Source organism: Papaver somniferum, chromosome 1 (genome assembly GCF_003573695.1).
Source record: "Papaver somniferum cultivar HN1 chromosome 1, ASM357369v1, whole genome shotgun sequence".
NCBI classification, from domain to species: domain Eukaryota; kingdom Viridiplantae; phylum Streptophyta; class Magnoliopsida; order Ranunculales; family Papaveraceae; genus Papaver; species Papaver somniferum.
In genome coordinates this window covers 50921112-50931156 of record NC_039358.1, presented here as the reverse complement: position 1 = coordinate 50931156, position 10045 = coordinate 50921112, and the positions used below count along the sequence as shown (strand labels likewise).

Sequence of the window (10045 nt, the reverse complement as noted above, 5' to 3'; positions counted from 1 at the left end):
AACAAATGTATCTCATGAATTAGCTAAACATGCTAGGTCTTTGAATATTGAAGAAGAGTGGCAAGAGAGTAGTCTTTCCTAGATCGCAGATTCTTTTCAATGGATAAAAACGTTCAAAACTCTATTTAATTTTTATAAAAAATTCTCTATTCATATTAAAAAAAAAAAATATATGAGCAAACTATATTCTTTTTTTTGATGATTTTGAACAATGATTTTAGGTAATATCCTTAACTCCTTATAAGGAGTTATTTCTGGAAATTACAGTGTCCATAGTGGGAAAGAGCATTTGATGGTTGGCCAAAAGAAAGAAGCAAACTACATTCATGGGCCAACTTGGGCCGCACTAATTCATTTGGAGTAGTCACTGCTCCCCCGTTGCGTTCTTTCTATATGAAGCAACTCATTAACGAGTCGTTTTATTTTCTTTAAAAAGGTCTCAGAACAGCATCCAAACTGCATCAAAATTTCCCCGCCAAATCCCAGAAATCTGAAGAAATGTTACTGCGGCAGCGATTCCTTCCCCTCCAAACTTACTCTCTTTTATCCGCTTCATCATCATCTTCTTCTTCTCTTCCTTTTTCTCTTTACTTTCAAAAACCTCTCTCACACTCAATTTATCAAACACCTAATCTCTCTTCACCTTCATCTGTACATCATATACATGCCTCAGCTTCAAAGACCTCAAACTCACCTGAAGCAGCAAAATTCATCAAAAGAGAACTTTTTGTTCCTCCTGGAGTAGACCCAGAGGCAATTACAGGAGATATGATTCTTCCTGGTTCAAATATCGTTCTGGGTCCATATGCTGGACACTCGCATATCAAAGAAGTCGAATTTATAAAGAGTAGTGCTAAACCAAAGGATTGCCCGAAGGATAATTTTCCCGAGTTTGCGATTTTAGGTCGATCTAATGTTGGTAAATCATCGCTTATTAATGCGCTTGTTCGCAAGAAAGAAGTTGCTCTTACTTCCAAGAAACCAGGTTTTATTACTTTGCATTTTAATTTAAGTGCTGAATTTGATAGTTGGTTAGTTTTGTGTTCTTGTAAATTTGATCAATTTTTGTGTAATTTATGCAGGGAAGACTCAACTTATAAATCATTTTTTGGTTAACAAAAGCTGGTACATTGTGGATTTGCCTGGTTATGGGTAAGTTCAACACAATCTTAAGAGCGGTATCTTTTAGAGTTTGGGAGTTTTGGATGGTGATAATAATAGATTCGCTTGCACTATATGCTTAATGTTTTTCAACGTCATTGTGCTTCTAACCACTGGCTCAGTGAAGTTGTGAATCCTAATATAGTGATGTATTTATTGTTTAGATGTGTTCACCGTGTAGGAATTTGAGTTGATAAAACTGCAAATGAAGTTTTCATGGTGATAATAATAAGTTCGCTTTTACTATGCTTAAAGTTTTTTGATGTCACTTACCCTTCTAACCACTAGCTCAGCGAAGTTGAGAATCCTGATATAGAAGTGATGTACTCATTGTTGTGGTGTGTGTTTTCCGTGTAGAATTTGAGTAGATAAAACTACAAATGTATCATTTATTGACTCATATGGAATTGATTCTTAATTATCGGCTTTTGGGGTATGATTCTCAAGGTTTATTAGTGATTGGGCCTTCAGATTGTAGATGAGCTATTCATGAGTGTTTCTTGGTGGTATGAACTCTATTTTAGATGATATTAACCCTAAATGACTTTCTGTAATCCAGACTTTAACTGCACAGAGACATGTCAGCAAAAGTATTAGCTAAAAATAAAGAAACTAGTACGCCAATATAGCTGTTGAAGGTTATTTCCGAGTTCTTATAAATATATATATAAGGCTTGTCAGCTGTCAGTGTGATTGTTATTTTCTTTTTCCTGCAGGTTTGCAAATGCTCCTGAATCTACTCGGATGGACTGGTCTGCATTGACCAAAGGTTACTTTTTAAACAGAGATACTCTTGTTGCTGTATTGCTACTTGTTGATGCTAGTATTCCTGCACGGAAGATTGACCTTGATTGTGCTAATTGGCTTGGTCGTAATGAGGTATGCTTCTTACTTCTCTTTTTCAGTTTGTTAAATCTACCCAAATATGTCAATTGCTTGCATTTTGTTTACTTTTAACTGGGACCTTTAGAATTCAACAGAGATGTGAAATTGTGAATGCACCGAAACTGCTACTTCCACTGCTAATTTTTGAGCTTTTCACCTCTCTCATTCGCTTGTTTTCACTTCCTTGAGGATTTCAGATACCGATGATTTTTGTATTTACCAAGTGCGACAAGTCGAAGAACAAGAAAGGAAATAGGCCCGAAGAGAACATCAAGGATTTTCAAGACATAATTAGAGAAAACTACCGACAACCTCCACCATGGATCATGACATGTAGTGTGAGCGGCTTGGGAAGGGATGAGCTTCTTCTTCATATGTCGCAGCTAAGGAACTATTGGGATCAGTAAAAATAAACATTTGCAACATCTCCCGGATGTAATCTTATATGTAGAAGGCCTCTCAAAGTCTGGCTAATTACTAATCATCATCAAGTAACAAAAGATTACATTTTCTTTTTGCTGCTTTTTGTAAGGATGAAACATAAGTAACATGGGTGCGGCTGTTGGTTGTAGCATATTTTCTAGTGTTTTTGGTCACTGTGCCTGCACAGTCTTGCATATTCGATTAATTGCACTATGCATGGAACTTGGTTTCGTTAATAATCTCACTGTGAAAACTACAGTAGATTAGAGATCACCAAATCGCTCTTTTTATCCGTTGAAAAGAGGTAAGAGATTGCTAGGAAGGAAAAGGAAAAAAACAAAGGTAAAGTAATGAGAAATGAGCAGAAATCAAAAGAAAAAGGGGATACTCGAGAGAAAGACAAGATAAAGGACAGCAGGGTCGAATCAAAAGGTGCGTGCACAATAAACAAGTCTTTGGTTTGACTGAGATTCACTATCTCGCAATTTGAGTATTTGGTATCAATTTCATTAGGGGCATACCAATCTAATGGTGATATATGTTTATCCTACATAGATTATAGTATTACCCCAAAATAAATTAATATCCCCCGATAGCAATGTTGTTTTTCTCCAAGAAAGAGCCATTCCTCTACTACAAGTCTACTCTACATCTCTAATATCTTCTTCCTCAATTTGCTCACAAATTTCTCCTTCTCGAAACATTTTATTAGTGGTAGTGGTGGTGGTTGTCGCATCATTTCAAGGACCAGAACCCATACAAGAGTTTTTATATGGATTTGAAAGAGCTGAGCGCCTGAGCCTAACCAACTTAAAGATCATAGATTCATAATGATTATTGGCAAAGGTTTATTTGTTTTTATTTAGTCCATGAAGTAGCACATTAATGTTTAAGCCAATTTTTCCCATTATCTTTGTCATTCTCCCTATTATATTTGGCTTTTACGTTCTTTCTTTTTCTGGGTGGGAAGCATAATATCCCATGCACTGTATTTTTCACTAATTTTCAATAAATTTACTCAAAATTTTTCTTCCCTCCACCTCTTTCTTCATTATGACTTGAACTTCTTTTGGTTATTCCATTGTTCCATCTCATCCACTTCTATTCGTATCTCAATCTTTCTCTCGAGTCTCTGCAGACTGCAGTAAGTACATGGTTAGTCAGAGATTATTTTGAGTATCCAATTTCACAATGACTCGTAGAAACAAAAAATATTAGCTTTGTGAAGCAAAAAAAACATTTTGTTTCTAACTTTTGCATCTGACTCCCAGAGAAACAGAAGCAGAAACATCTTTATTTTTATTTTTATTTTTGGAAAAAGAGGCAAGCCTCGTGCACTCTAACATTCATAATTCCACTATTTAGAAGTATAAGCATCTAAATGCACTACAATATAATTTCTATAAAATAATAGATTTAGGACTAAGAAAAATTATTGTTTTAAAGAGATATTGTTGGAAAATTGATACTAAAACAGGGTGAAGAAAAGAATGTTGTCTCTGGGGTTCAAGGCTCTAATAATAGATTATTTTCGACAATTATTCGACCCTTCCCAATTATATTGACGAGTACAAATAGGTCAATAAAATATTGCCGTCTGGATACTTGAAGCCCTACAACAATGTTGGATTCAAAGCTTGTACAACCTTGACCCAACCAAGAACACACAGGTTTTGATTCTGATGATGCTCGTTAGAGAGAAAACAGAGAGAGTTTTTGATGTGTTTTGAATGGAAAAACAAGGACGCAATTTATAGAGAGTTTAACATCTGTTGAAGATGACTCTTCATCTCCAACGGGCATCTTTTCAGTGCGAATAGACATCTCTTCCAACAATGGTGTCTGTTTGGGAAAACGATGTTTCTGTTCAGTTTTTCTAACTGTCATTAGAAACCCTAAAACAGAAAAATTCCTCCGAGACGTTGTTTCGCACTCTGCTAGGGGGCGCTGCCCCCTAGATCCCCGCGACCTGACCGATCAGGTCGATCACCGAAACTCTGTTATAGCGCCTACAAATTAAGGGTTTGTTGAAAATATCCAACATTCTCCTCTTATTTTCAAAAAACCAAAACAAAGTATAAAAAGCTTTGAAATTCGAGTGGATGCATCACTCAAGTGACTGCCTACGTACCCGAGTGGGATCAAGCCAACGTAGTTCAAGCATCATCGTTGGAACCAATACATAAATGATAGGTACCTTTTGGGATTGAACCTTAACTTAGTGTAAGATATTCAAAGCTTTATCGAGGTCCTATGGTGAATTTAATCTTGAACCAAGTACCCCTTGTGATAAAACCGGAACCTCCACACATATTGATTTCCGACAGTAGTGTGTTTTGTAGCTCGCACATTAATGGCCCTGTGTTTTCTCCTGGATTCATGAGTCTTTTTCTGAGAACGGTCTTATTCTCATAGGAAACAGCCTGATTGCCATATACTCATATAGGTAAGTCTCGAAGGTGTTTCTGCGAGATACCTTGTGATAAAAGTTAGACTTACTAAGGATTTTCATCCATCCCTAAGATCATGTAGAATCACTACACTAGAAGGACAATGAGAAGTTTTAGTTTAGTGTACCATAACCACTTCAATAACTTGTTAGTACCTTATTGAAATTAGTTTATCCTTTTCAAAACATAAGTTGGGTTTCGTTATTGGTGATCGAACTTCTTTCACAGACCTGAGTCCCATCTCCTTACACTTTATTGAAAACACGTCCTTTGGTAGACACTTTGTTAAAATGATCTGTCAAGTTCTTCTTTGATTCAATATAGTTCACTACAACTACTCCCCTTTTGAGTAATTATCTTACAATATGATGTCTAAGACTAGCATGTCTTGACTTTCCATTGTAAGTCTTGTTTGAGACCTTATAGCTTGACTTTCCATTATAAGTCTTGTTGGAGACCTTATAGATCGTAGTCTGATTATCATAGTTAATCATGACTGAAGGAGTTGGCTTCTTCCATAATGGGATTTCTACTAGTAAGTTTCTAAGTCACTCTGCCTCCTTACATGCATTTGTAAGTGCAATCAATTCTGATAAAATTGTTGAATCAGAAATGCAGGTCTACTTCTTGGAACTCCAAGACACAGCAACACCTCCCAATGTAAATATCCATCCACTTGTAGACTTGGATTTAGATTCTACATCGTTCCAGTTCGCATCATTGTATCCTTCTAAAACAGCGGGATAACTCTAGAAATGTAAACCATAATAATCTATGGTTCCCTTCAAGTAAGCCAACACTCTTGAAATTGCTTTCCAATGCTCAATTCTCGGATTACTTGAGAAACGATATAGCACTCCCACTTCTTGGGCTATGTCCGGTCTTGTGCAATGCATAACATACATAAGACTACCGACAACACTAGAATACTCAAGTTGCTTATGAGTTCTTTCAGTGTTCTTCATTAATTTCACACTAGGATCTAGAGGGCTAGGGGCTGGTTTGTCATCAAAATGACCATATTTCTTGAGAAATTTCTCAATGTAATGAGATTTGATTAAGACCAACTCATCTCCCTTTCTTAGGATTTTAATTCCTCATGTCACATCAGCCTCCCCTAGATCTTTCATGTCAAAATTGGAACTAAGAAACTTCTTAGTATCTTATACAATAGACAAGTCAGACCCAAAAATAAGCATGTCATCAACATACAAACAGAGACTTATGCATCCAGATTTATCTTGTTTACTATAGATACATTTATCAGCATCATTGACAACAAAACCATATGACAAAGCCACTTTGTCAAACTTCTCATGCCATTGCATGGGAGCTTGCTTCAAGCTATATAGGGATTTTACTAATTTACACACTTTCTTCTCTTGGCTTGATAATACGAAACCTTCAGGTTGTTCCATATATATCTTTTCTTCTAAATTACCATTTAGAAAAAATGTTTTGACATCCATTTGATGCACAACTAGCTTATGAATAGATGCAAGTGCGATCAAGCAACGAATAGATGTGATTCGTGCAGCAGGAGCATATGTATCAAAGGAATCAATACCATGTCTTTGTTTATAACCCTTAGCAACCAATGTGGCCATAAACTTATCAATGGTACCATCTACATTCAACTTTATCTTGAAGATCCATTTACATCATATTGCCTTAGCACCACGAGGTAAATCACATTATACCCAAGTTCCATTTGTCAAATGTGAATGCTTTTCATCATTGATAGCCTCTTTCCAGATATTAGCATCTCTGGAACTTATTGCCTCAACATAGGTTTTAGGATCATCTTCGTCATGTAATTTTGATCACAGAAACTCTGCTATAGTGCCTACAAATTAAAGGTTTGTTGAAAATATCCAACATATTATATTATCGATAATATAATAAGTTATTACTTTATGGCTAAGTAAGAATTGAGAAAGCTCTTGGCATAACCAACTATTTGAGCCATGTAAGATGACATCATATTATTTTAAAATAAAATTCATAGTTTGGAGGTTGAATAATGATTTTAGATTATAAGTACAATATCGACTAATTTTGTAGAAATATCATACATTGACTAATTACAATATAAATACAAGCACTAGAAGTATCAATCACACTTCAATACTTTTTGTTGCAATACAACAACGTGACTCCTGGTCTTTTAAGTGTAATAGGGTTAAAATACAACTTGATTTGTTTTTTTATTTTATTTTTAAAAAGAAAACCAATTATTGAATCATATTTTGAGAAAAAAATTAATATGTAAGAAATTTATTTTTTGTTCGTCTAGTTGTATTATTATTTTATATTTTTTGGGACATATAAATGCTTAAGGAGAAAATTTTAAAACAATGTCTTATGATTTTACCGAATTCATTATTTTAGCACTAAGGGCCCGAGTCGGGACCAATTTTTTACTATAACGAGAATGTTATATCATCGAGTATTACTTTAAAAAACCTTCCTAGTTTGAGGTATATGGGTTTTATTTGAGGCCTATCAATTTCCTCTCCCAACTTTTGCAAATGACTAAGGGGTGTAAAATTTGACAAAAAGACCAATTTAGCCTCAAATTAATTCCTAAAACCAACCCATATATATACAAATCCATTACAATTTTCAGTAAAGGCTAAAAAAAAAACTTTTTATTCTCATCTAATATTTCCAAATTCCATATACCCTAATGTTTTTTTTGATCTTCACGTTCAACGATCTCCGATCCAACCAAGAAAAGGTAAATCTCCATCAACTTGTTCTATTATTAGCATTTATTCGTTGATTTACATGTTTAATTACCTCAATTTTGAAAATCAAAATCTCTGATTTACCTAGAATCGGTTTATGTAGATCTACCCTATCAACCGATTCTAGGTTTTGTTCTCCATTCCATGAAGAGCATGCAGTGGAATCGGTTTATAGGATGATTAGCGTCGACCGATTCTGGATAAAAATCTGAATATGAAAAGACATCACCAGAATCGGTTTATAAGTGCATTAGCATAAACTGATTCTGGGTAGTAATTTTCTTGAACTTTGAGCTCATACAATCGGTTTTTATGTACGTGGTTAATGTACCGATTATGGAAATTTTATTTTCAAATTTCATATCACAATCAATTTTTATATATGTGTCATATAAACCGATTCCCGATGTTTCAAATTCTTGTGTGTTTTTCTTGTTAGAATCGGATTACATATGTTTTCCTATGGACCGGTTTGAACTAGATACTTTTGTTGTAGATATGATCTTCGGTCACTTAGCCGTTTATTATCGAGAGCTCCAACAGGAGGATATTCAGAGGACACCACAAACCATGGTACTTAGAAGCCTGTTGTTTGAGGGTGAAAACGGTTTCTGCTGATTTTGGTAATTTCGAGTGTGTGGGTGAGAAACGAGTTTAAGCCCTAAACAATGTACTGCAAGGGAGTAATTTAGATTCGAGAGATCAATCTGTACAAATCCGGCATAAACCAAGAAATGGCCGTTCCAGACTTGCTTCGGTCACAAAGTGAAGGAGAAGGGTTGGTTTTGGGGAGGGAAGCAAAGAGAGTGTTGAGACCAGAATAGTTGATTCTGGAAGAGTAGTTGTTTCACGACTTGTATCAGAAAGTGGGAAGCTAACAGATGGAAAGCTAGCAAATGTTTTCTGAGTGTTGTATGCTTCTGACCTGAACTTGTTGTTCGGTGGAAATAGGTAATGCCTATTGATACAAGTCGAAGTGAAACGTACTCTGGTCTCATTAAGAAATGGAAAACGGGTGAGTAAATGGGAGGAGGTGGTAACCGATAACGCCTGGAATTGATGTTCCATAAAAGAAAGCGTTTCACCATTACTACCTGTATTTACTAACCGCCTCATCCTTATGACACTTTCTTATAACGGGCGTAGTGTACGCCGCACGCTTTAAACCGCCAAACCAATACCTAATGAGCATCTCCCAGTTTGTGACATGCGTTGATGTCTCGAGTGTTTTCATGGAAAACATGTAGCACATTGTTGTTGTCTGGCAAGTTGAGCTTGGGAGATTTGCTGGATCGGTGGTGACCTTTGACGGTTGAGATTTTGCATCTTAAGAGGAAAGGTAGACGTTGATTATTGAAACCCTTCGTTTGGTAGCCAGTGACATGAAAGCATGATCAGTATGGCTTTAATATGGCCTAGTTTAGGCGCGACCAAAAGTTAGGGTTTTGGCTTTGTTTAGGTGTGACCAAACTAAGGCCAAAGGTTGTCATGCATTAGCTGGTAACCTTGGACGGCTAAGATCTGCACCTTAGATGAAAGAGTGGTCGTTGATTGTTGCATGCCTTCGTTTTGGTAGCCGCATAGGGAAGGCCGGCATGGTATGGCATGACAAGGTGGTTGGCATGCCATTGGCACATGTGGCATGGCATGCCTTGGCGCGGTTTGGCGTGGCCAAAACTAGGGTTTTGGGCCAAAGGTTACCATGCGTTGTTTGACGACCTTGTACGGCTAGGATTTGCATCTAGGATTGAAGGGTGGTCGTTGATCGTCGCACGCCTTCGTTTTGATAGCCGCATAGGTAGGCCTGTCAATGGAAGAATATCCGTCGGATATTCAGAAATCCGATATCCGACAGGTTAAGCACTATCGGATATTCGATATTCGATATCCGATAATATTTTATAGGATATCAAAATCAAATATCGATTCTGATAGGCTAAGCTATCGGATATCGGATATTTATCCGATAATATCCGTTTCTGAAAAAAAATGTTAAAAACCCTTTAAAACATGTTCATAATTGAAATTTAAGTTCAATCTTTCAAACATTTCATATCGGATATCGGATATTTGTATCGGATATCGGATATTAGGGTAAATCAAAAATAAATCATAAATATGATTAGGGTAAATCACAAATAAATCCATGTTATATCGGATATCGGATATTAACCAAACGGATAGAGCCTAATCCGATTCCGATAGGTTAAGGAAGAAATATCCGATAAGTATCTGTATCTGATATCCGATATCCGATAAAGCGGATAAAATCCTATAGGATCCCGAATACTCGGAAACGGATTCCGGATATCGGACATATATTGACAGGCCTACGGATAGGGAAGGTAGGCATGGTATGGCACGACAAGGTGGTTG

General features: G+C 36.3%; 1 protein-coding gene across 1 annotated transcript; it reads left to right on the top strand.

Moving 5' to 3' along the window:
• The first annotated feature begins 371 nt into the window (after positions 1 to 371).
• Positions 372 to 2684, top strand: LOC113328855 (GTP-binding protein At2g22870-like). Its single transcript, XM_026575852.1, has 4 exons — positions 372 to 985; positions 1083 to 1152; positions 1878 to 2040; positions 2244 to 2684. The coding sequence occupies exons 1-4, from the start codon at positions 499 to 501 to the stop codon at positions 2451 to 2453; spliced, it is 930 nt and encodes a 309-aa protein (XP_026431637.1). The 5' UTR covers positions 372 to 498; the 3' UTR covers positions 2454 to 2684.
• The last annotated feature ends 7361 nt before the right edge of the window (positions 2685 to 10045 follow it).